This window comes from Salvelinus namaycush, chromosome 9 (assembly GCF_016432855.1).
Source record: "Salvelinus namaycush isolate Seneca chromosome 9, SaNama_1.0, whole genome shotgun sequence".
NCBI classification, from domain to species: Eukaryota; Metazoa; Chordata; class Actinopteri; order Salmoniformes; family Salmonidae; genus Salvelinus; species Salvelinus namaycush.
This window is the reverse complement of record NC_052315.1, coordinates 41,863,925-41,891,526: the sequence shown is the minus strand read 5'-3', so window position 1 is coordinate 41,891,526 and position 27,602 is coordinate 41,863,925. Positions and strand designations below refer to the sequence as shown.

The following is a 27,602-nucleotide window of genomic DNA, read 5'->3' as shown; positions in this document are numbered from 1 at the left end:
GCACTTGTTGGTTGCTTTTCCTTCACTCTGCAGTCCAACTCATCCCAAACCATCTCAATTGGGTTGAGGTCGGGTGAATGCGGAGACCAGGTCATCTGAGGTCATCTGATGCAGAACTCCATCGCTCTCCTTCTTGGTCAAATAGCCCTTACACAGCCTGGAGGTGTGCTTTGGGTCATTGTCCTGTTGAAAACCAAATGATAGTACCACTACGCGCAAACCAGATGGGATGGCATATTGCTGCAGAAGGCTGTGGTAGCCATGCTGGTTAAGTGTGCCTTGAATTCTAAATAAATCACACAGTGTCACCAGCAAAACACCCCCACACCACCTCCATGCTTCACGGTGGGAACCTCGGAGATCATCAGTTCACCTACTCTGCGTCTCACAAAAACACAACAGCTGGAACCAAAAATCGCACATTTGGACTCATCAGACCTAAGGACAGATTTCCACTGGTCTAATGTCCATTGAAAGTGTCATCTTCTTATTGGTGTTCTTTAGTAGTGTTTCTTTGCAACAATTCGACCATGAAGGCCTGATTCACGCAATTGATGCTGAGATGTGTCTGCTACTTGAACTCTGTGAAGCATTTATTTGGGCTGCAATCTGAGGTGCAGTTAACTCTAATGAACTTATCCTCTACAGCAGAGGTAACTCTGAGTCTTCCTTTCCTGTGGCGGTCCTCATGAGAGCCAGTTTCATCATAGCGCTTGATGGTTTTTGTGACTGCACTTGAAGAAACTTTCAAAGTTCTTGAAATTTCCCGGATTGACTGACCTTCATGTCTTAAAGTAATGATGGCTTGTCGTTTCTCTTTGCTTATTTGAGGTGTTCTTGCCATAATATGGACTTGGTATTTTACCAAATAGGGCTCTCTTCTGTATACCACCACTACCTTGTCACAACACAACTGATTGGCTAAAACACATTGAGGAAAGAAATTCCACAAATTAACTTAAGGCACACCTGTTAATTGAAATGCATGTGTTATTTCATAGTTTATGTCTTTACTATTATTCTACATTGTAGAAAATAGTAAAGATAAAGAAACACCCTGGAATGTGTAGGTGTGTCCAAACTTTTGACTGGTACTGTACTATTTGTGTTTGCTCAGAAAACCTAAGGGGCCAAACAAACACACCGGGCACGGGCTGACCACTGGGGAACTCTGCATTACAGAAAACACATTCCTCCCTCCCTCCCTCAGTAGAAGGGTACAGATCTGCACTCTACACTTTGCAGAAGTACCAGCTGCCATCTCTCTGCTGGGGCAGAGAACTCTTACATGCTTCTAATAATGTTTTGGCTCTGTTTTCACCCCAGGGGATATACACATGGCCCCAAACACAGAAATCATGCCAGGATTCCAGGAATCACCGGCTACCAATGCTCTGTAGCGGAGATGGACAGGGCCTGGGCCACTACACTGCATGCTGATGTAATACAATCACATGATGTGAGGACTAAGCCAGATAGTATATGTTGGGAGAAATCCAATACCTATCAACATAGATGTTGGAAGGTTTAAAATAAGTGTTGGGTATTCTAATAATTGTACAATGTAATCTGAGCCAAATTGTAAGAACGGGGTAGATGTGCAATTTATTGGGTACGGGCCAAGTTATACTTCAGTATCCAGCTCAACCATGGACACAGGGATATAGGAATTAGGATATCAATGAAATGACATCTATAGATGTGGGCAGTTCAGTCTTTCAGAGCAAACCTCCAGGGAGTTAGTATTGCACATCAACACACACAGGTCCAAGGTTTTCACAGACAGGAAGTGGCAGTGGTGTTAGGGGCAGGGAAGAAAGAGAGACAAACAGACAGGAGGGAAGTCAGTATAGACAGACAGGCAGCAGTAGGGATCGGTCCCTTTAGACTCCAGGTTCTCCACTCTACCTGGTGTCTGGCGTGCGAGTTCCGTCGTCCGCGGCTACAAGGAAGAGTAAAAGGAAGCAGAGAGAACAGGAGGAGAGAGAACGAGAGAGAGAGAGAGAGAGAGAGAGAGAGAGAGAGAGGCGAAACCGAGATTAAATCACCACAGCAGCCACCTACAGTACCACAGCCTAGCCCAGCCCTCACCCCCCACACACTGAGTACAGAGCGGCTATCAAACGCGGCGGAAGGAGCAGGGAGGACAGCAGGGCACTATGAGGTGGTGAATCCCTTATCGCTCTGGCCACCGTCCCCTGGCTGTCGCATATATCCTGCTGACAATGGCTGCTTTCATACCAGCCAGAGGAGAGAGAGAGAGAGAGAGAGAAGAACAAAGAGAGGGAGGAATACCAATGCCATAGCTGACGGCATGGACTCAGGGGGAAAGATGGAGACAAACATCGTCCCTCAATCCTCTCCTCCTTCACCCCCCCACTCCGTGCTCACGTGCCCTCTGCTCTGCCATTATTCCACCTCCCCTGGATTCACCCTGTCAGTACCAATGCTGTTTCTGTGCTTCCCCAGCATTTGAGACTACACAGCTGCAGAGAGAACCCGAAAAAAATAGAACCACAGACTTTTAGTCGGCGTAATGATCAAACCCCAGGAAAAAGGACAAGCGAGAGTGGTTGAGTTACGGTCATCATTATGGTAACGGTCGGAGAGACGGTCGGTAGGGATTTGAGGCCGGACTTGACCAGTACCTTGACAAAGGACTCCAGATTGCCATTAAACAACTTGACGTTAAAGACCGAGCGGGGCCTAGCCCTCCTATTCGTGCCACCGTGAGGTTTTGGCGGCACATTGGGAGGCCTAGAAAATGGAGACGGTGTTACAGAAGCTAGAGAAATCGTCCACCATGAACATACAGTATACATAGTTTGGTAAAACATTCTGACATTGAGAGTACAGATGCGTGCTTAGAGCAAGTAAGCATGCATTTTCTAAACTTTGGCAAAAAAGTGACTTGTGTTGTCGTTTATGGGGTCAGTCAGGGACAGGTAAGCCTGTTCTGAGAGTTTCCGAGTGTTCGTCATGAAATGATGCTGGGCCCTGATCGGATATCCCCACTAGTCTCATTGAGCGGTCACCAACTCCTATATAGTTAGAGGGTTTGATAGCCTTCCTTTTCCTTTCCACCCAACATCAAAGGTCATGAAAATAACAGGCCTGCTGGGTGGAGTGTGAGGGGGCGCCGTGCGGTAGCATCCACCTCACGACATGTCCCGGTGGGAGAGGGTGTGTGTGTTTGTGTGTGGCATCTAGGACGGGGGTGGTTGTCTCGTGAGTTCAGTAATCTCACGACCGTTACCAGCGGGGTTGTCCCTCTAGTCATCCCCCGTTGCTCCCATACTGATATTAACTGTCATTCTCATGGTTTCCACTGGAATAGGCAAGAGAAGAATGCTCATGGAGCATAACTAACGAAATGACAGTTAACTCAAATGTACGCTTAATCCAGTCTGAAGTAATATAGGGAATTTATTATACTAGAGGCAAAATTCACAAGTTCTACAGCACAACTGCAGAGTCATATCTGAAGTGTAAAACTAATAACGACTCAATAATCCATGCTCTCTGGGAATGTGATGAAGTCAGGAGGTTGTGGGCGGAGCTATAAGGTTTGCTGTCAAAAGTATTACAATGTAAACTTTGTTTTAATCCGTCTGTCTGCATATTTCAAGACATGGCATATGGGGGTGTAGTGAGATACACAATGGGCTGGACGATTCTCATCTCATCACTCATCTTGAAAAAACGTATACTAAACTTGGAAGTCAATCAATCTGCCATCATTAGTACAATGGAAAAATCGAATGATTTATTATTGAAATAACATGGGTGACCGAGAAAAAGAAATTGGTACAATTTAAGGCCAGGTTACAAACAATAATACAGGCACTAGGGATGGGGGTGTGAGCATGTGGGTGTGAGCATGTGGGTCTGGGCAAATGAGATGTAGTCATTGTTCATGTGTCTAAGTTGTTATTCGTAATTATACGTTTGTATATGGAGTAAACCATTTTTGAATACAATAATACCCTGTACCAAGAGCAAAGTGTCAAAACAATCAATATATCAGACTGCTTAAAGTCGAGAGAAATGTTTCATTATTCATAGAATCACCCTCAACCTTAAATGTGATCCGTTTCAAGAAGCTAGGCCTATGTCTCACGTCACTAGTTCACAGGAGAGACATTTGAACGCTTTCTTTTTTTAATTATCAAAATGCATTTTTGGGCAGAAATGGAACATGTGAACTTTCATGTGCCTTAATTACAAACTTGTATGCAATCTGTAAATACGAAAAAAATTGTTAAATTACGAGCCTAGTTGGTTTAGCCACGGAAAAATATAGGAACCTTCCCATTAGCCGTGATTGGCTGAGATAATGGATGGGCTGGACATACTGAGAGACGAATTCGGATTGGCCTGCCATGTAGCATACTTCTGTCTATAACATGAGCTTCTAAGTATGTGTACATACAACGCGGCATTAGAGTTGGGATTATGGTTCATTGTTTAGCTAGCTAGATGTCTAAACCAAAGACTCCACTATGCAAGTAACCATTTCACTGTACTGTTTACACCTTCTGTATCCTGTGCATGTGACAAATAAACATTTGATTTAGTTTCTGTTCACCAGAGACGGTAATGTGAAGAACAACATGACCTGCACCAAAATCAGATTAGGATACTGGCCAAGGTCTAGATAGTGTATTTTCACTACTACTTTCTGCTTCAACTTTCACCACGTTTAGTCTTGAAATCTTTGGTTGTTTACTACACTACCGTACTCACTCTGTTTAGCAAATGGCCTCACATGTGAACCCTTAAAGAGATGGGTGGGGCTAAGGCTTAAAAGGGTGTGAACGATGCTGAATGGGCGTAGACAAAGAAGAGCTCTCCAGTCGGTGTACCAAAACATTCACGGGCCATTTTCTCAAAAGTGGGGTTACAAGTTTATCAACTTTCAAAGCAGAATTACTTTCCCATTGTTCCTTAACTGTAGTGTATGATATACAATTTTCTAGCTCTGAGTCTCTACTTTAATCCAATGTAAAAATACAATTTAAAATTTAGGACCGAATCCAGGTGGTGGGTCACAAATATTCCCTCCAAAAGGGACTTTGATCTTGATACTAACACACAGTGCATTTGCATGCAAATGACAGTATTTCTCCCTCTCTCTCCCCCTGTGAAAGAACATTGCTTTGCTATCTGAGAGAATTCAAAAAGGGGGGGAGGGGGATTCAGAATCATTTCCATGCCATGCTCGGCATATGGCAAATTAAATCCCAGGGGAGTCCAGAGCAGTAACATCTGCTCTCTCTGCTCCGCTGTCCATCTCTCCAAGGTCAGGAGTTACAGTAGGGATTACTTCACTGTGCACATAGTGATGATGGAGAAACATTTCACGGGGCTAACTTTTATTTTCTTTACAAACCAGTGTAAATGTGTCTAGACGTTATTGGAAATTTGACTCTAGGAGGATAACGAGAAAAAGTGTTCGCAATGGAAAGTACAATGACTTTTGGGGGAAGGTTTTTAAAGAACTGAATTTGGACAACTCGGTCTTATTAAAACCTAAGAGGTTTGTATATGAGATAGTGGTAGGATCTTACCTTGTGGTCATATAGTCCCCTCTGTGACCTGTGGAGACCGAAGGGAGAAAGGGGAAGAGAGAGCGATTAGAGGGGGGACATGAGTTGAGACTTGGGACCTGTCCCCGAGACACTGCAGAGCTTTGTGCACACGCTCAGTAAAGCACGATGCAGCCCTGCCATCTGCCCATAACCTCTGGCCTCATTATTATACTCTTAGGTAAAGAGTATTTATTTTTAGGGCAATCTCAGTAGACATGGTACAAAAAGAGAGGTTAAAGACCCTCGTGACACATCACAGTAAAATAGAAGGATGTATTGTATAAGGAAATGGTAAAATACTGGTAAAAGATGGGTTACTCTGTGGACATCTGAGGGGTGGAATTAAGATTAGCGGGATTGGTCGATTTGCGGATGCACTTGGGAGTCCAGTAAAAATAGGAAGAGGCTATATGTATGTATATTGAATGTTTATGTTTTCCACCAGGTCCTCCAACCAGGGAAGGGGGTGGTTCAAATAAATACAAATAAAAGATAAAGACGCATGACGACGACACACACAGTAACACACACACACTCACACAATTGAAAGCTTTGTAGAAGGCAGGATCCCTTGGCTCGTCATAATCAAAGTCCCAATTCTCGATCTCAACTCCCTGTACAGTCAACAGATTGACTAAGACCGACCGATTGAGACCACCCTGGGAGCAGCCTTTATTGTTGCTATCAGGAACAGGAGCAGCTCAGTGTTGACAGAAGCTTAGTCAAAGGCCTTGAGGAGATATACCACCGATGTAGAACACAGGGACCCCAGACATAACAGTAATATGCGCTAATTCTGCCGGGCCATTAAGCTAACCACTAATCAATCTATAAGAAGGATAATACAGCAGCACAGTCCCTTTAGCTCTGACTTGGCTCGCTAATGCTGAGATTATTTCTCAGTCGTGAGACCCGATGGAGAAAGTAGCACAAGGGAAATGTTACCACGTCCAGAGGAGATTGAATTGGACCATTTTAGAATCAACCAAGTATGTTATTAACTGTTTCTAACTAGCTGAGTTCTAAAGCACAGCATTTCGTTCAGAAAGTGCATGCAATCTTTCTCTTTCACTTAGCCAGGAGTTCCTTTACAAACCCCAGCCCACTGAAAACAGACAATAGCCAAGACTTTCAGTCAGTGTACTGTTTAATACATATGGAAACATGCTTAGTTAACAACTGAGCCAAACTAAGCCCAGTCATTTTCCTCCTGTCTTGATGGTGGAATGACCGACAGACATACGGACAGACAGAGGGCACAGACAGAACGACAGAGGGGACAGACAGAGGGGACAGACAGAACAGACAGACATGAAGTAGGCCATGACATTAGGGTCTCTGACCCCTTACCTTCTCCCAGAGTCCTCTTCAGCAGGTCGTGCTTGGCCTGCAGTTTGGAGATGAGATTGCTGCCCTCCAGAAACTCACGGAATTTCTGTGGAGAATTCAGAGTAATTACTAGGGCTGATGAGCCAAGTGAGCGTTGCCTGCCCTTAAAACACCAATCTCTGATAAGGCAGCCACAGGTAAAGGACACAACGACAATGGGATTTTTTTTTTTTAAAGCTTTATCGCACCATGTCTAACTTTAGACAGCCAGGAGGACACAATAACAGAGAATAGCCTAGTCGCTCGCTAAGGAAGAGATACTTTTGGAGAGCTTTGTGTCAGAGTTACATTGCCCAGAGAGGGAATACATAATATATTCAGCATTTTAAAGCTCTTAAAAAATACAAATAAATCACTAGAAAAACAAGTACAGTGAGCACATACTATTTTTGTCACATGCTCTATTACTAAGATACATTAGAACTACTATCATGACACCACGGATCACAACGATCCAACGTAGTCAACATGTATTCATATTTTCCAGCCAATCGATCAACAGCAGCAATTTCTATAACGACTGTCAGTCTGAATTCAAAGTCAGCACAACTTACTGAAAATATTTTTGCTACTGTGTTCAATGAATATGACCCTGACCAGTTCTCTCCAGTCATAGCCCAGAGGTTACCATTAGAGGGCGCTCCACTCACCATGAAGTAGAACTGCTCCGTCTCCTGCTGGTTGGCCCTCCGCTTGGCGATGCTGGGCTTGCTGAGGTAGGTCTCCGACACGGTGGACTTGACCGACTCGGTGGAGCGGCTGTGGTGGAAACACTCGGACACGTCATAGTCTTCAATGGTCACCATATCCTGGATGGTGGTCAGGGTGGCCTCTGACGTCTTCTTGATCTGAACAGAACACAAGAGAGGACCACAACTTTACTACAGGTTTACAGTGCCATCACTACAGACCCTGTTTCGATTCCAGGCTGAATCACAACCGGCCCAGCGTCGTCCGGGTTTGGGCGGGGGAGGCCGTCATTGTAAAAAAGATTTGTTCTTAACTGACTTGCTTAGTTAAATAAAGGTTAAATAAATAAATACAAATAAAAACCAATTCAAATAACTTATACCACCCTCTTAATGTGAGAAATTCATGGCTTTCTGCCAGCCTCAGACGCAGCATGACAAATGCACCAGTCCTTGAGCATGACTCCAGACCAGGCAATCAATTTACAGACACAGATAGAATAGAGCTGGAAGGTAGGTAGGGAGGGAGGAATGATGCTCAGTCCCAGGCTTTTCATTCTTATTTCCAAAGCCGCCACTTCACTGTCAGCGATTGCTTTTCCAAGAGCTTATAAACGCCAGGGCTTGGCCAAGCATATCCCATCACCTCCAACAGAGGGAGGACACCACAATGCAATATTCCACTAGACACTGACGGTAACCGTGACTAAGTCAAAAATATACTTCTTTCCAGGGGATGATGTATGCATTGTGTTAAAGCTTTAATGAAATGCATGTTATTTGCGAACAAACTGTTCCCACCTTCAAATAGGTCTCACTCAGAGACATGTTGGCTCCTGAAAACACTCCCATTCCACTGATGCCCTGATGTGATACATTTGGCGGGGGGGGGGGGGGGGGGGGGGGGATCGAAGGAGAGAGATGAAAGAGAGAGAGAAAGAGAGAGAGAGAGAGAGAGAGAGAGAGAGAGAGAGAGAGAGAGAGAGAGAGAGAGAGAGAGAGACTAAGAAGAGAGTTAGGAGGTAGATAGACGGGGGAAAGGATGGTGCTGCATGCCGAGGGCTCACATGATTTCAGAGAGCATGTGTTCACCTGATGAAGTGGTTCAGAGAGAGTATGAGAGAGAGAGAGATACCTGCCAGAACCTGAGATTGACTGTCGAATGTGTCAGCGTGAGTCATCGACAAAGAAACGATGCAGAGAGAGAAAGAAGAGAGAGAAGGGGAGAGAGAGAAAGAAGGAGAGCGAGAGACAGAAGGAGAGAGAGAGAAAGAAGGAGAGCGAGAGGGGGAGAGAGAAAAATAAGGAGAGTGGGAAATAAGGAGAGAGATAAAGAAGGAGAGAGAATGTGAGAGAGAGAGAGAGACCAACTCGCAAAGAACAGAAACAGCCTAACCACCATCTGAAGCAGAAAACGCCACTCTGCATACAACAGAATTCTGACAGGGAGGTTACGGCGTGTGACCATCAAAGTCAGAAGGCATGTACTACTGATAGACGAGCTAGTAACTAGTCGAGATGTGAGTGCTTGAATGACAAATATCTCAATGAAACCCATGACCTCTATTAGGAGAACAACATTGGCGTTACATGGTTTCACATGTAGCTACGACACACAGAGACAGGAACAGATTATAGCTCGTCTTTCTATTGTCTGACCCATGACTCATTCAACATTTGCCCCACCTGAGAAAAACAGGGTGGTATGAATGAACCCAAGGCTCTCTTTCTTTCAAGTCCCCTTTCATCTGTGTGTTGTTACGTTTAACGGATCACACAACTGATTCTGCGTACGCACACACACACACACACACACACACACACACACACACACACACACACACACACACACACACACACACACACACACACACACACACACACACACACACACACACACACACACACACAGAGTGGCTGTAATTAATGTCATTCATTGCTATGTGGAGCAAAGAAACAAAAATGACACACTATGCCAAGAAAGCATGCCAAGTCCCACTGTCATTCGTCACTATGTTAACTTCTTATGGCTGGGGGAGCTATTTTCACGTTCGGATGAAAAGCGTGCCCAGAGTAAACTGCCTGCTACTCGGGTCCAGAAGCTAAGATATGCATATTATTAGTAGATTTGGATAGAAAACACTCAGAAGTTTCTAAAACTGTTTGAATGATGTCTGTGAGTATAACATAACTCATATGGCAGGCAAAAACCTGAGAAAAATCCAACCAGGAAGTGGGAAATCTGAGGTTTGTAGTTTTTCAAGTGATTGCCTATCCAATATACAGTGTAAAATTTGGTCGGATTGCACTTCCTAAGGCTTCCACTAGATGTCAACAGTCTTTAGAACTTGGTTCAGGCCTCTACTGTGAAGGGGGAGCAAATAAGAGCTGTTTGAATCAGGGGTCTGGCAGAAAGCCTTGAGTTTAGTGACACGTGCGGCCGTGAGCGCGAGCTCCGTTCCTTTTCATTTCTAAAGACAAAGGAATTGTCCGGTTGAAACATTATTGAAGATTTATGATAAAAACACCCTAAAGATTGATTCTATACATCGTTTGACATGTTTCTACAAACTGTAATATAACTTTTTTGACTAAACGTGCGAACAAAAAGGAGGTATTTGGACATAAATGATGGACTTTATCGAACATTTATTGTGGAACTGCGATTCCTGGGAGTGCATTCCGATGAAGATTATCAAAGGTAAGTGAATATTTATAATGCTATTTCTGACTTCTGTTGACTCCACAACATGGCGGTATCTGTATGGTGGATGAGCGCTGTACTCAGACTTTCGCATGGTGTGCTTTTGCTGTAAAGCTTTTTTGAAATCTGACACAGCGGTTGCATTAAGGAGAAGTATATCTTTAATTCTATGCATAGCACTTGTATCTTTCATCAGCGTTTATGATGAGTATTCCTGTAAATTGATGTGGCTCTCTGCAAAATCACCGGATGTTTTGGAGGCAAAACATTACTGAACATAATGCGCCAATGTAAACTGAGATTTTTGGATATAAATATGAACTTAATCAAACAAAACATACATGTATTGTGTAACATGAAGTCCTATGAGTGCCATCTGATGAAGATCATCAAAGGTTAGTGATTAATTTTATCTCTATTTCTGCTTTTGGTGACTCCTCTCTTTGGCTGGAAAATGGCTGTGTTTTTGTGACTCGGCGCTGACCTAACATAATCGCATGGTATGCTTTCGTCGTAAAGCCTTTTTGAAATCGGACACTGTGGTGGGATTAACAACAAGTGTATCTTTAAAATGGTGTATAATACTTGTATGTTTGAGGAATTTTAATTATGAGATTTCTGTTTGAATTTGGCGCCCTGCACTTTCACTGGCTGTTGTCAAAACGATCCCGTTAACGGGATTTCAGCCGTAAGAAGTTAAGCAAAAACAGAAATGGCACACCATGCCAAGAAAGAGAGGCCATCTGGTGGGCAGGACACAGAGCAGTGGTTCCTCGTCCTGACCTGTGTGGGGCATCCGTTTCATCCAGGCAGACAAGGTCATGCAGCACCATGGCTTTTCACGACCTCCCACACAGAGGGGTGCTGCCTGCACTGACTACATACAGCCAGTGTGAAAGCACCAGCTGGGCTTAGGCATCAACAACAACTCCCCGTTCAGAAATACATTACACACCCAGTGTGATAGCCTGAGCCTTGTAGCCCAGCATGAAATACCCCAGTCAAACCACAAACATACAGTACTACAACACTATAGGTCTGGACAGGGAGAATGACAGTGTACGATAGGAAATTGAGGGTTGGCAGGCGATTAAGCTTCTCATAGCTTAGACGTTTCAAATTAAAGACGTCCTAAATCACCAAACAAACTTTTCAGGCTTTCGCTATTATAGTACTACCTTCAATTACTAAGCGAACTGGATCATTTGAAAGTTTCAGATGAGTGATGATTCTGGAATGAGGAGTGAGGAGTGATGATACTGAGTGGAATGAGGAGTGGTGATTCTGAGTGGAATGAGGCGTGGTGATTCTGAGTGGAATGAGGCGTGGTGATTCTGAGTGGAATGAGGCGTGATGATTCTGAGTGGAATGGGGCGTGGTGATTCTGAGTGGAATGGGGCGTGGTGATACTGAGTGGAATGAGGCGTGGTGATTCTGAGTGGAATGAGGCGTGGTGATTCTGAGTGGAATGAGGCGTGGTGATTCTGAGTGGAATGAGGCGTGGTGATTCTGAGTGGAATGAGGCGTGGTGATTCTGAGTGGAATGAGGCGTGGTGATTCTGAGTGGAATGAGGCGTGGTGATTCTGAGTGGAATGAGGCGTGGTGATTCTGAGTGGAATGAGGCGTGGTGATTCTGAGTGGAATGAGGCGTGGTGATTCTGAGTGGAATGAGGCGTGGTGATTCTGAGTGGAATGAGGCGTGGTGATTCTGAGTGGAATGAGGCGTGGTGATTCTGAGTGGAATGAGGGGTGGTGATTCTGAGTGGAATGAGGGGTGGTGATTGAGTGGAATGAGGGGTGGTGATTCTGAGTGGAATGAGGAGTGGTGATTCTGAGTGGAATGAGGAGTGGTGATTCTGAGTGGAATGAGGAGTGGTGATTCTAAGTGGAATGAGGAGTGGTGATACTGAGTGGAATGAGGAATGGTGATACTGAGTGGAATGAGGAGTGGTGATACTGAGTGGAATGAGGAGTGGTGATACTGAGTGGAATGAGGAGTGGTGATACTGAGTGGAATGAGGAGTGGTGATACTGAGTGGAATGAGGAGTGGTGATACTGAGTGGAATGAGGAGTGATGATACTGAGTGGAATGAGGAGTGATGATATTGAGTGGAATGACGAGTGATGATACTGAGTGGAATGAGGAGTGGTGATACTGAGTGGAATGAGGAGTGGTGATACTGAGTGGAATGACGAGTGATGATACTGAGTGGAATGAGGAGTGATGATACTGAGTGGAATGAGGAGTGATGATATTGAGTGGAATGAGGAGTGATGATATTGAGTGGAATGAGGAGTGATGATATTGAGTGGAATGAGGAGTGATGATATTGAGTGGAATGAGGAGTGATGATATTGAGTGGAATGAGGAGTGATGATATTGAGTGGAATGAGGAGTGGTGATACTGAGTGGAATGAGGAGTGGTGATACTGAGTGGAATGAGGGTGCTTAAAATTCCCTTCCTTTCGCGTGACGGGATTGACCAACATTCTGCTTTGATGGGACCCAAAAGACCTGCGTCTTCCTATATTACCACTCCTACTATGAAGAGACGCTTTGTGAATACGGGTCCAGAGTTGCACTGTTTAGGACCAGCCCATGGGTTCCATCACCACCGTGCCCTTGGCACGGGAGTACAGTACCTTTCTTAACTAACTCCTGGGTATGAGACAAGCCCCCTCTTCCCCCAGCCTCTCCTGGGTGGGCCTGTGGAGGCCAATGGGCCCAGCTGTCACAGTATGGAGAGGACCCACGCATGCGAGAGAATCGCTCCCAGCTAAATAGCTGTTGAAAGTCACTGTATTATTCAGCAGACTACTAGTTACCAGTGTTGACTGCTAGGCTCAATTACAGCCGGGCTTTTAGATAGATGCGCTCACTGGAATATGCCAGTTGGGGCCCAGCAGGATTAGAGCAGGAGGCCTGGAGGTGATCCCTGTGACTGCTGGGGGGGAAGGGGGGGGGGGGGGGGGGGGGGCGGCTGAGACTACGAGGCCATAAGGAGAAAGATACTTGTCCCTAATGGAATATAGACATTTCTTATCACCTTGAATCTAGAACTACAGACCTTCTTGACATTTGGCATTTAGGGTCTTCAAGGTGTATTTGGCTTCTGAACTCTGGGGTTGAATATAATAATAATGCCATTTAGCAGACACTTATCCAAAGTGACATACAATCATGAGAGCATACATTTTACGTATGGGTGGTCCTGAGAATCGAACCCACTACTCTGGCATTACCAGTGCTATGCTCTACCAACTGAGCTACAAAGACCATGGGCAGCCTGACAAGTGACTTCACAACTAACACATCTCCAGTATAAAACTTGTCTGGTGAGGAGCAGGACTTCTATCCATCAGGGTCTGTGGTGAGTAGCAGGACTTCTATCCATCAGGGTCTGTGGTGAGTAGCAGGACTTCTATCTATCAGGGTCTGTGGTGAGTAGCAGGACTTCTATCTATCAGGGTCTGTGGTGAGTAGCAGGACTTCTATCCATCAGGGTCTGTGGTGAGTAGCAGGACTTCTATCTATCAGGGTCTGTGGTGAGGAGCAGGACTTCTATCCATCAGGGTCTGTGGTGAGGAGCAGGACTTCTATCCATCAGGGTCTGTGGTGAGGAGCAGGACTTCTATCCATCAGGGTCTGTGGTGAGTAGCAGGACTTCTATCCATCAGGGTCTGTGGTGAGTAGCAGGACTTCTATCCATCAGGGCCTGTGGTGAGTAGCTGGACTCTTATCCATCAGGGCCTGTGGTGAGTAGCTGGACTCTTATCCATCAGGGCCTGTGGTGAGTAGCTGGACTCTTATCCATCAGGGCCTGTGGTGAGTAGCTGGACTTCTATCCATCAGGGTTTGTGGTGAGTAGCAGGACTTCTATCCATCAGGGTTTGTGGTGAGTAGCAGGACTTCTATCCATCAGGGTTTGTGGTGAGTAGCTGGACTTCTATCCATCAGGGCCTGTGGTGAGTAGCTGGACTCTTATCCATCAGGGCCTGTGGTGAGTAGCTGGACTTCTATCCATCAGGGTTTGTGGTGAGTAGCTGGACTTCTATCCATCAGGGCCTGTGGTGAGTAGCTGGACTTCTATCCAGCAGGGCCTGTGGTGAGTAGCAGGACTTCTATTCAGCAGGGCCTGTGGTGAGTAGCAGGACTTCTATCCACCAGGGCCTGTGGTGAGTAGCAGGACTTCTATCCATCAGGGTCTGTGGTGAGGAGCAGGACTTCTATCCATCGGTCTGTGGTGAGTAGCAGGACTTCTATCCATCGGTCTGTGGTGAGTAGCAGGACTTCTATCCATCAGGGTCTGTGGTGAGGAGCAGGACTTCTATCCATCGGTCTGTGGTGAGTAGCAGGACTTCTATCCATCAGGGTCTGTGGTGAGGAGCAGGACTTCTATCCATCGGTCTGTGGTGAGTAGCAGGACTTCTATCCATCGGTCTGTGGTGAGTAGCAGGACTTCTATCCATCGGTCTGTGGTGAGTAGCAGGACTTCTATCCATCGGTCTGTGGTGAGGAGCAGGACTTCTATCCACCAGGGCCTGTGGTGAGGAGCAGGACTTCTATCCATCAGGGTCTGTGGTGAGGAGCAGGACTTCTATCCATCGGTCTGTGGTGAGTAGCAGGACTTCTATCCAGCAGGGTCTGTGGTGAGTAGCAGGACTTCTATCCAGCAGGGTCTGTGGTGAGTAGCAGGACTTCTATCCATCAGGGTCTGTGGTGAGTAGCAGGACTTCTATCCATCAGGGTCTGTGGTGAGTAGCAGGACTTCTATCCATCAGGGTCTGTGGTGAGTAGCAGGACTTCTATCCATCAGGGTCTGTGGTGAGTAGCAGGACTTCTATCCAGCAGGGTATGTGGTGAGTAGCAGGACTTCTATCCAGCAGGGTCTGTGGTGAGTAGCAGGACTTCTATCCAGCAGGGCCTGTGGTGAGGAGCAGGACTTCTATCCAGCAGGGCCTGTGGTGAGGAGCAGGACTTCTATCCAGCAGGGCCTGTGGTGAGTAGCTGGACTTCTATCCATCAGGGCCTGTGGTGAGGAGCAGGACTTCTATCCATCAGGGCCTGTGGTGAGTAGCAGGACTTCTATCTATCAGGGTCTGTGGTGAGGAGCAGGACTTCTATCCAGCAGGGCCTGTGGTGAGTAGCAGGACTTCTATCCATCAGGGTCTGTGGTGAGGAGCAGGACTTCTATCCATCAGGGCCTGTGGTGAGTAGCTGGACTTCTATCCATCAGGGCCTGTGGTGAGGAGCAGGACTTCTATCCATCAGGGCCTGTGGTGAGGAGCAGGACTTCTATCCATCAGGGCCTGTGGTGAGGAGCAGGACTTCTATCCATCAGGGCCTGTGGTGAGGAGCAGGACTTCTATCCATCAGGGCCTGTGGTGAGGAGCAGGACTTCTATCCATCAGGGCCTGTGGTGAGGAGCAGGACTTCTATCCATCAGGGCCTGTGGTGAGGAGCAGGACTTCTATCCATCAGGGCCTGTGGTGAGGAGCAGGACTTCTATCCATCAGGGCCTGTGGTGAGGAGCAGGACTTCTATCCATCAGGGCCTGTGGTGAGGAGCAGGACTTCTATCCATCAGGGCCTGTGGTGAGGAGCAGGCTAATCTCCTGATCAGTGAGTCAGGGCTGCGGCTGGCCAACAGTAAGCTAACACTGAACACACATCTCCTAGGCTTTGATGTGCCACCCTGAGGTTTATCTGTAGAGAAACAAACAACGGCTCCCTACAAAGGAGACCATATTGGATTGCCAGGGTTAGTGCAAAACGCCTAGAGAATATCCATTAAGTTTGGTACACATCTAGCGAGAGAGAGAGAGAGAGGAGGAAAGAGACTGTCTGTATCTATCTAAAGCCGTGTTTCATCCAAATCTCAGAGGCAAAGGGAATTTAAATAACTGGATTAATAGCGAGCTCTGAGAAACACCCACGTTGAATGGCGAAGGAATTGTAATAAACACAACTCTGTCCTCTGAGAAGGGTAGAGGTTTAACCAACACAGCATAACATATTCCAGAATTTCTGAAAATATATCTGCATATATACACCCAAGACCAGAGGACCACAGTGGGCCGTCCCATGCTAAATAGCTCCCAGTCTTCCATCGCTGACGTTAATAAATCACCTTGTCGGGCCGCCCGGGTGGCGCAGTGGTCTAGGGCACTGCATCGCAGTGCTAACTGCGCCACCAGAGTCTCTGGGTTCGCGCCCAGGCTCTGTCGCAGCCGGCCGCGACCGGGAGGTCCGTGGGGCGACGCACAATTGGCATAGCGTCGTCCGGGTTAGGGAGGGTTTGGCCGGTAGGGATATCCTTGTCTCATCGCGCTCCAGCGACTCCTGTGGCGGGCCGGGCGCAGTGCGCGCCAACCAAGGGGGCCAGGTACACGGTGTTTCCTCCGACACATTGGTGCGGCTGGCTTCCGGGTTGGAGGCGCGCTGTGTTAAGAAGCAGTACGGCTGGTTGGGTTGTGCTTCGGAGGACGCATGGCTTTCGACCTTCGTCTCTCCCGAGCCCGTACGGGAGTTGTAGCGATGAGACAAGGTAGTAATTACTAGCGATTGGATACCACGAAAATTGGGGAGAAAATGGGATAAAATTTAAAAAATAAATAAATAAATAAAAAATAAAAATCACCTTATCCATGTTTTCTTACACCCTCTCATGGAGTCAAGGGTCGAGGAAACAGCTGCATGTCAATTGATAGCAGAAAACAAAAAACAGCTTTTCACTTCCTGTCTGGAACAGATCTTGGTCAGTCAAATCCTTGCCTCATCCGTCCTTGTTTCCTCAATTCCTTTCAAAGGGCATTGGCGGAGAGGATACAAGGTCCCTCCCTCAGACCTCCTCATCCAATGAGCTTGGAGAGGAATTGAGAAAACAAGGACGGAAGAAGCAAGGAATTGACAGCTTGGCACGTTTGAAATAGCCAATGTGTGTACAGTTCTGCTTCAGTGTTTTGACAGCCCCTGGAAAGGCCTTTTCAATTACACACCATGCCAAGAAAGAGGCCATCTGGTGAAAGAGAGAAAGAGGCCATCTCAGCAGTGGTTCCCCGTCCTGACCTGTATGGGGCATCCGTTTCATCCAGGCAGACAAGGTCATGCAGCACCATGGCTTTTCACGACATCCCATGCACAGGGGTGCTGCCTGCACTGACTACATACAGCCAGTGTGAAAGCACCAGCTGGGCTTAGGCATCAACAACAACTCCCGTTCAGAAATACATTACACACCCAGTGTGATAGCCTTATCCTTGTAGCCCAGCATGAAATACCCCAGTCAAACCACAAACATACAGTACTACAACACTATAGGTCTGGACAGGGAGAATGACAGTGTACGATAGGAAATTGAGGGTTGGCAGGCGATTAAGCTTCTCATAAATAACTTAGACAGTACTAGACCCTACAATAGAAAAGTTCAAAGACACTGAGAACTTGCAGACATATCATGCATCATCTCTGACAAAAACACATATCTATAAACTTTATTTAGTTGTATAATCAAGCCAGTCTGAAATCTCTTGAAGCAGCGGAAACTGACTGACACATTCACAAGCATTCATTCCTAAGTCCTTATTTCTTTGTGATATCAAAGAGAGAAGGCTGTGCGCACTGATGTGAGACGAGAGGAGGGAGCGGAGATAGCAGGTCAGATGGGAGACAACGTGAGACACAAGAAGCCAGACTGATGGACGTGATTGCACTCCCTAACACCGCAGCAGCAGACAGACAGACATTTCCTTCCAGTTGGCTTTTTACTTAGCAAGCACTCAGGCATGCCAGCCAGCACAAGTCCGATTAAAATGTTACAGCCAGGGATGTATCGCCAATGTCAAAAATGAGAGGTGGGGGACAGAGTGTTCAAATAGAATATATATTGTGTCTGTGTGTGTGTGTGTGTGTGTGTCTGTGTGTGTGTGCCTCTGAGAGAGAGAGATTTTTTCCCCCACCATTGGGACAAGGGAAAAAACTTCTCTGTATGGTTCTGAAGGCTGCCTGCAGGGCAGGAGAGGTTTTTGTTGTACGGTAATTATTCCAACTTCGATTTCTTTCTTTATTTATTTTTTTCTTCTTTTTTTAAATTTTTTTTATCCCCTTTTCTCCCCAATTTTCGTGGTATCCAATCGCTAGTAATTACTATCTTGTCTCATCGCTACAACTCCCGTACGGGCTCGGGAGAGACGAAGGTCGAAAGCCATGCGTCCTCCGAAGCACAACCCAACCAAGCCGCACTGCTTCTTTAACACAGCGCGCCTCCAACCCGGAAGCCAGCCGCACCAATGTGTCGGAGGAAACACCGTGCACCTGGCCCCCTTGGTTAGCGCGCACTGCGCCCGGCCCGCCACAGGAGTCGCTGGAGCGCGATGAGACAAGGATATCCCTACCGGCCAAACCCTCCCTAACCCGGACGACGCTAGCCCAATTGTGCGTCGCCCCATGGACCTCCCGGTCGCGGCCGGCTGCGACAGAGCCTGGGCGCGAACCCAGAGACTCTGGTGGCGCAGTTAGCACTGCGATGCAGTGCCCTAGACCACTGCGCCACCCGGGAGGCCCCCAACTTCGATTTCTAAATGATTTAAGCCATCAACTCTCCTTGGCTGACTTCTGACTTGAGGTAACTTTCCATACAGCATTTTACTTCCTTCCTAACATGCGACCACAATGGACCCAAACAGTTGTGTTCATTAAGCTCCAAGTAAAACATTTAAAAAAGGACTAAAACATGGAGGACCACCTGACCTTAAGGACTAATTGGTCCAATAATCAACACTCATTTGCGTTTTCCATGGCATCACTTTTTCTGTTGCATGGCTGACTAAATAGGACCAAGGTATGTCAGAGCTGGCCTCCCTCTTACCTCCTCGTTCTCAATGTTCAGAGTGGCCAGGCGGGACTGGAGCTGCTGGAACCTCAACATCAGCTCTCCGTTCACCGGGGGCTGCATCGCAATCTGACACACCTGTGCAGGAAGAGGAAATGCATCATCACTGTACAGGAAGTCACTTCATCACCACTGTCGTACAGATGGCTCACTTAATCTTTAACCTAAGAAGTAAATCAGTTTAAACTACACCACAAACCACAATGGTTTCCACTGACCCAGATCTGAATCCAGACAGCCGCAGAACAATAGTTTGTGAACAAACATGATATCAGGGACGCCAGAGCCAACAACTCCTCAGTGAAACGTATAGTACTCGACTTAAGGCTGAGAAATGAGACCTGCTTGTCATTGGCTTCGGCCTATAAAAACCTGCTCTGTCGGCTTAGACACAGTAAAGTTACGCAATTAAGCCGCCAAAACCAGGGCTCATTTAGTACGAGACATTTGAATCAAATTCTAATTCAATTCCACACTGAAGCATTTAGGACTGAACATATTGATTCCAGTAAAAACATGGAGGTGTCTTCAACCATTTGGACAAACAGCACTAGCTTTCACTACAATAATGGATGAATGAAAGAGCAGATGACAAATTAACTCGATGTCTCACCTCGTCGCCCATGTGGGGCTGGAACTCAAACTTGATGGGCGGGCAGAAAGCAGTGGGGTACAACTCCATGAAGCGCTGGCGGTCGCTGCGAGGGTCCAGACTGTCCACGGCGTTCTCGATGATGTCCAGGCCCTCGTGGCGACTAGTCTCCAGGTTGTACTCCGCTGACAGGTAGGTCCTCAGGGCCCGGTTCAGGCTGGCGTGGTAGCCCAGATCACAGCACTGGTAGAGGGGAAGAGGAGACTATATTTGAATCAGGAAGTCCCGTTTCCTGGATCTTCTGACAAACTGATAGTAAGCCATGCAGAATGTCGCAGGCACTAAAAGGTTAGGTCCAAACACATTTGTCAGACTGCCCTAAAACATGAAATGTTATCCAGCGAATACAAATACACTGAGTGTACAAAACACCTTCCTAATACTGAGTTGCACCGCTTTTCCCCCCTCAGAACAGCCTCAATTCGTCAGGGCACGGACTACAAGTTGTCGAAAGCGTTCCACAGGGATTATGGCCCATGTTGACTACGATACTTTACACAGTTGAGTCAAGATAGTTGGATGTCCTTTGGGTGGTGGACCATTCTTGTTGGGAGTGAAAAACCCAGCAGCATTGCAGTTCTTGACACACTTAAACCGGTGCGCCTGCCACCTACTACCATACCCCGTTCAAAGGAACTTCAATATTTTGTCTTGCCCATTCACCCTCTGAATGGCACACATAGACAATCCATGTCTCAACTGTCTCAAGACTTTAAAATCCTTCTTTAACCCGTCTCCTCCCCTTCATCTACACTGATTGAAGTGAATTTAACAGGTGACACCAATAAGGGATCATCGCTTTCACCTGAATTCACCTGGTCAGTCTATGTCATGGTGTTCCAGTTTGTTTATGGAAAAACCAACAACTCTGTAACATTTTCAACAAAGTTGACAAGGTATGCTCTCTAAGTCTTTCCACACACTGTAGCCATTAACACTATTGGCCGTTAAGAGAATAGTCTGATACTTTCTCTGACAGCTGCCTTGGCCCTGAGTCATAGAACCTGAATACTGTGTCCAACATGAATAGTTCCTTCAGCATCTGATGCTGGATCTCATTAACGAAGACATTGGTTAGCCAGGGCCTGTGAGTTCACACGGACAGCATTGGAGGCTGATGGAAGACACCCAGACTCAGAAGCACTGTGCCAGGCAAGCTAACCGCCCGGTTTGTCTAGCCTAAATAACATTGGATCCAATTCATCAGATCCAACTTTTTTGAAACCCTGTCCTGTCACCTCCGAGACAGATCACGAGTGTGTGTGAACACCAGCACAAACACAATTAAAGCAGCAGGAAGGCAATTTTAGCACCCAGCATGGCAGCTTGGTCGAAAATATAAAGTTTAGGACACGAGGATTCTAATATAAAATATCTATTATTCATAAATGTGGAAGAATTCTAAACAAGGGGACTAGCAATACTGGAAGTAAATGTTGTCAGTACAGAAAGTTCTCCATCAAATTGGAAAATAAACACATTCCTAGTGAATTTCAGCTAACTAGTCTGCAAGCACATAACTGTTTTACAGTCATTCTATTAATTTAAACATTTTTCAAATGATCTACAGCCACTTCATTACCTTTCCTGACCACTGGTCACGTTTTCAATGATAATCCTGTGGAATCAGCAACGGTCCAGTGAATGTGTTTATTTTTTAACGCTGCTGCATGGAATTATTACATTATTACAAGTGGCTGTAGATAATTTGAAAAATGTTTTCTAAATTTTCAACCTAGCATGGAGGTCACATTTCTCACGGATCACCTACCTTACCGACTGTCTGGAATACACCATCGCTAAAAGTCCCCAGCCTTCTCCGGGGCTGTGCTGGCAACTCCAGACACATGGTACAGTACATATTTTACTAAAGGGGAAAAACGATATCCCAGGTAGGCCAGTGTATAAATAACTCATGTTTATAGGTCTAGTCAAACAAAGTAATCTGCTGGGTAGACAGAGTACAGAGCACATAGTAGTACTGAGTACAGAGCACATAGTAGTACTGAGTACAGAGCACATAGTAGTACTGAGTACAGAGCACATAGTAGTACTGAGTACAGAGCACATAGTAGTACTGAGTACAGAGCACATAGTAGTACTGAGTACAGAGCACATAGTAGTACTGAGTACAGAGCACATAGTAGTACTGAGTACAGAGTGGTGATGAGAGGGATGGGACGGCTGAACTACAACATACACCAGTAATCGTCGAAAACTGTGTTTCAGGGGCAGGGCTTTTCCCCACACCCCATTCAAGCTAAAGATGTGATGACGTGTGTGTGTAGGTGCGTCTGTCTGTACTGTCCGTCATGCAGTACTGTGTATAACATGAGGACATGGATGGTAGAATAGTAGAATAGCTTGAATCACAAGCGCTACTAGTCCACTGGGCTTTTTATTTCTCTTCCTCCAGTCATTTCCATCCCACAGTTTGTTTGTTGTGTCTCTTCGCCATCGTTCATATTTCAGCTCTACTGCTAAACTCATCAGTTTCTTTCTACAGACCCAGATACTAGGTCTGGAAAGGACCTAAATAAATACTGCTGAATGGCAGGGTGTCTTCAACATTACGAGGACCAAAAAAGAGCGTAATACAATTTACCTTAGCAGTGAGACGCGTTTAAAAAAAAACCACATACCGTATGATTGGGTGTGCAGACGGCTTCATTTGAAGTCTGGGGAACGGGAGAGGCTTAGACTGAGAAGCGGCTCTCTGTTTGTGGCAGAGTGAATCTCTCTGCGGCTTGTGTTATGGAGTAATGTGTACATTCCCTCAGATCTTTAGGAATGTATGAGTGAACAGCATTAAGCATGTTAAGAAGGCTATGTCTTAAATGGCACCCTATTCACTTTATAGTGCACTACTTTTGACCAGAGCCAATTGGGCTCGGGTCAAAAGTTGTGCACTATTTAGGGCATAGGGTGCCATTTTGGATCCCACCAAGGGCTTATTAACGAGAGAAGAGGGAGTAGAGACGCTGTTTGATAACACACTTTCTAATTTGGCCTTGACAACCAAACTTTCCCAGTTTTACAGTGCAGATAAATGAGTGTCTGTTCTTTAGCTGGAAGTTTCTCCCAACTAAAAACAAGTCATGCGGTTTACTTACATCAATTAAGTCGGACAAGTCGTGGATGTAGTACTTGAAGATGGAGGAATTTGTCGCCTCCAGCGTCAGCAGGTACTCGTTTCGAGCTTTGATTGACTTCAGCTTATTCTCAGAGTACTTGGCCTGGCGCTGATATGAGAGAGAGTGAGGGCGTGAGGGTGAGAGAAAGGGAGGAAGAGAAAGAGAGCGAGAGAAACAGAGAAATGAATGATCACAAATGCCTTCAGTGACAGTGGCGCATGCTGTCATGTCTCCATGCACACTGTACGGCGGCTCTCACACAAAACAACACATTTCAGGATGACTGGCAAACAGGAGCTGATGCAGATAGACAACAGCGGAGCGGAGGGCAAATAACAGCTACTACGGCAACAAAAAAAGAACAAAAACACAAGAATGGGCCTAAACTATGCATGCTTAAAATACAAATTCATCTAGGATTAGCCCCTTCCCAGCCCAGCCGTGCTCATTCTGACTTACTCTTAAGTCTGCATGCCAGACGGACAGAGGGACCGTTAGTTAGTCACCAGCCAATGACCAATGAACACTGACTCACATACTGACATGGTCTTAGATATTTTAGTGCTTTGCAGGAGCCTGTGAATAAAATGCTGTTCCCGTGGCCATTAAACCTTTGGTCACGGAGCTCTAACAGAAAACAGGCCTGCTCCTTCTGAGAAGAACACAAAGCAATCTGGCTGTTAAGTTTCCATCACACACATGGGAGACAAACACACACACACACACACACACACACACACACACACACACACACACACACACACACACACACACACAGAGGACAGCTTCTGATACAAAATGGAGGTCTGGCTGGCCGGTAGAGGTCTGTTTCTGTTACAAATGATGAACACTTTCAGGCACACCTGGATGGCAACGTAAGTTCCTCAAAGTTGGGGCCGTAGAAAGTGAAAATATACACTATTAATGTAGAGGAGAGCTTGACCATACAAATATAATCGATGAGCGTGACTAATCACAGCTGGCCAACTGTGTTAAATGAGAAGACATTCCAACATTCCCTTCAGCAACCATTATCATCATTAACAGTGTAAAGACCTTCACAAGACTCATTTTCTCACATTATTGTGCCGTTCCAAACCATACTGTGCTGGCTCTGATTAGGTTTACCTGGACCTTTCTAGCACGGTTCCAGCCAATATGATGGATGCGTAACCAGGCCGGCGCAGAACAGCTTGGCCCATTAGTGTAAAGCAGGAATAAGTGCGCTGTACCTTCTCCTTCATCTTCTCGATCTTCTTGACGGAGCTGCGTCTCTGGTGCTTGTCCTCCAGGCGGATACTGAAGACAGGCTCGGCCCGGCCGATCTGCTTCTCCTCCTGCTTCTCCGCCTCTTTCAGCTTGCTCTCGGCGCTGGTACTCTCCGTGTGGTACATGTGGTAGGTCTTCATCACCTGGGGGGGGGGGGGGGTTGGAGGAAGAGGTCAGAGGTCAAGGGTCAGTCATTCAACCTCACAGTAAGAGTGAGAGGCTGCTTTGAACCAAACAAAGCTTTCATCTACTTCCCACCCACTCTTCACAGACCGTTTCAGCTCTACTTCACAGTGGGACATTCTTACTTCACCACCACAAATTAAAGGCAGATTGCCCTGCTCTGTTTTTATATGAGGCTCTTATACAGTATGAACTCAACAACCACGATTCACTGCCGTTCCCATTTACCATATTGCTCTGCATTTGAATTTCCATCGACAGAGAACTCCATCTACACTTAGCAGTTTGCTGGAATCACCACCACCGTTTAATACGGGATGACAATTCCATCTGATGCGTATAGGTAATGCTAGAGCTCTGTAATGGGGCACCCAGGGACAGACACGCAATCATCCCTGGCTGCCGTAGCCCAAAACGGAGTGCTGACAGCGGGGTGCCAGCAGGCAGGCAGGGCCCGTGTCAGATCAGGTGGTGACGGACCTACAGACTAAACCACATACACAACAACCCTGTTCCCTCCCCTTTGAAGTGGAGAGCTATGATCCCTCAAAGGTAATGTAAAATTCCTGAGGCCAGGAGTTTCAAAAGACACCAAATTGTAAATAAGTTTGGCATGAGGTGATACGCAGACCTGGGTTCAAACACTATTTGAAATCATTTCAAATACTGTAGCTGTGCTTGATTGAGTTTCCCTGTTGCAAGCAAATCAATAGAACAGTACCTAAAAGTGCAAGCACTGCCCACCTGACACTCCAGGCAGGCTAACGCAAACACTCAAAGTAATTAAAAGATTTAGTAATTGTAATCAGATCTGGTGATGCACTACATTTTAAGTGGGTATGCTCCCCTTGTCAATGCATCAGAACCAGAATTGAGGAAGAGTGATGGAGGCGTAGTGGGAAATGCATTACCACCACAGCAAAACACAGATTAAAGCTACTTCCTTTGGTTTGACTCATTGTTATCCAAACAGGAGGGAGCTATTACTATTACTCACACGACTGTAGAATACATTAGGAAGTGGCTCATGAGTAACCAGGTACAACTGCTGCTCAAGTAAACCATGATTTCTTCAAGGGTCGTGACAAGTTCATAAGAGACTATTTATGACACATCCTAATAGCTCTCTGAGTGTAGGGGTTGGAATGGAAAGCTGACATAGAAATGAAGGGAGGGGCTCTGAATGAGACTGACGAATCACCAAATCAAAACAAACTTTATTTGTCACATGCGCCGAATACCTCAAGTCTAGACCTTACCGTGAAATGCTTTCCAGACCAACGGGAGTCACGACTGACGACGACACATGCACTCTAGTAAAGTTTTTGTAAACATTGCTTTCATCCGGACTCGAGCAGCTAGCTTGTTAAGCCACCCAAAAGCGATAAGACCTCTGACCTCCGAACAAACGCACATCTCTCTCCTTCCGGACCTTCAGAGGTCATTGACAGTGTGGCCATCAGGATGGGGGAGGTACTGACAGAAAGCTGCTGGGGAGAGGAAAAGACCTTAGCCTGGCTTTCACTGTAACCCTGTTGGGTCTGAGAGAATCAGTCCCCTTCCCCTCCTGGGGCAGCCCTAGCCTGAGTCCTAGATCTGTTTCTACGGTCTTGCCAACTTCTTTGCTGTCAGTAGTAGAGCTAGCCTGTGTCCCAGATTTGTTTGTGCTGTCTTGCCAACAAACAATGACAACAAGTTGGCGAGACAGCACAAACTGAACTAGGACTTGCCAAGGCTGTCCCTGCCAAGGCTGTCCTTAAACCCACTACTGACGCAAGACCAGCCACAGGAAAAAAGTCACCCCGAAGCTGACGGAAAAAAGTGATCCCACGGCTTAACCCAGTAAATTACAGTTACGCCGTCCGTATACATTAGATACGGTCTGCATAACCTCAACCTGAATCAAAATACAGACCTAAAACCTAAACATCTCCGCTCCTCCCCCCAAAAACAAGATATTTTCATAACGGGTGGACAGACTTTGCCCTGCTTGTCTTGTGCTGGTGGCCAGAGCCACGTAATCGGAACCAGTGGAGAGAGCCTGAGGGGCGACCAACCACAGGCCATACTACTGACTTACTGGTCTGGAGCCCTGGTGTTTTAACTTTAACTCTCCTCTGCTTCTTTTAGAGGGACAGGTTTAGAACAACTGGGACCAGACCTGTTATTTCACAGGCCCCAGGTAGCCTAGTGGTTAGAGCGTTGGACTTGTAACCGAAAGGTTGCAAGATCGAATCCCCGAGCTGACAAGGTAAAAATCTGTCGTTCTGCCCCTGAACAAGGCAGTTAACCCACTGTTCCTAGGCCATCATTGAAAATAAGAATGTGTTCTTAACTGACTTGCCTAGTAAAATAAATAAAAAGGTCCCAGTGGCTGTCTGATGCAATAGTCTTTCTCTCTCCCTCTCTGTGTGTGTGTTTTTCTGCACAAAGGGGTAAATCAGGTCAAATTGGACTGCAGCGAGAGAGACAGTGACACAATTTGAGATGTGGCCGTTACACGTGTCATGAACGATTGTAAGTATAACACAACGTAATTTTTGTTTGTAACCGAAGACTTACGCTACGGGGAAATTGAACCCCTGCTAAAAATCTCCCGGGACAAGAGTAACTGTTCCCAGATCTGTTTCTTGGGTTTTACCATAACAATCAATCAATGTTGTAATCATAACATGATACAGGTAACTGCCAAAATAAAGGAAACACCAACATAGTGGCAGTGTCCGAATACCCATACTAGCGTACTACAACATACTTAAACTGCATTCCTGTCACTCACCGTCCATACTATTTAGCGCCTACCGTTCAGTAAAAAGTATCCTGTATGCCACGGCCGCAACGCAGTAGCGGCTCCTGATTGGCTGAGTAAGTGGGGCCGAGTGCGGGTGTTCGAAGTTAAACAGATATGCATCGCATTAACCAGCCTGATAATGTCTCATTTTGATACATTTGGGTAAACTCTGAATAGAATATAAAATGATATTTATAGCTACTCAGGCTGGTTACAGGCAGACTATCACATTCAACCTATACCATAGACGACCATGTAGCCCATATAGAATATTTAAAAAGGACTGAAGACAGAAACAGATCATTTGG

At 46.1% G+C, this 27,602-nt stretch overlaps 1 protein-coding gene across 1 annotated transcript in view; it reads right to left on the bottom strand.

The window, feature by feature from the left end:
* Nucleotides 1-27,602, bottom strand: part of LOC120054087 (SLIT-ROBO Rho GTPase-activating protein 1-like) — a 159,612-nt gene that overhangs the window by 33,001 nt on the left and 99,009 nt on the right. The window contains exons 5-12 of the mRNA XM_039001469.1: nt 24,284-24,463; nt 23,031-23,159; nt 19,879-20,100; nt 19,242-19,343; nt 7,631-7,828; nt 6,942-7,026; nt 5,571-5,598; nt 1,909-1,942 (exon numbers count right to left, since the gene is read on the bottom strand). Of these exons, the coding sequence (XP_038857397.1) occupies nt 1,909-1,942; nt 5,571-5,598; nt 6,942-7,026; nt 7,631-7,828; nt 19,242-19,343; nt 19,879-20,100; nt 23,031-23,159; nt 24,284-24,463 (978 nt within the window). The remainder of the gene's footprint in view (nt 1-1,908; nt 1,943-5,570; nt 5,599-6,941; nt 7,027-7,630; nt 7,829-19,241; nt 19,344-19,878; nt 20,101-23,030; nt 23,160-24,283; nt 24,464-27,602) is intronic.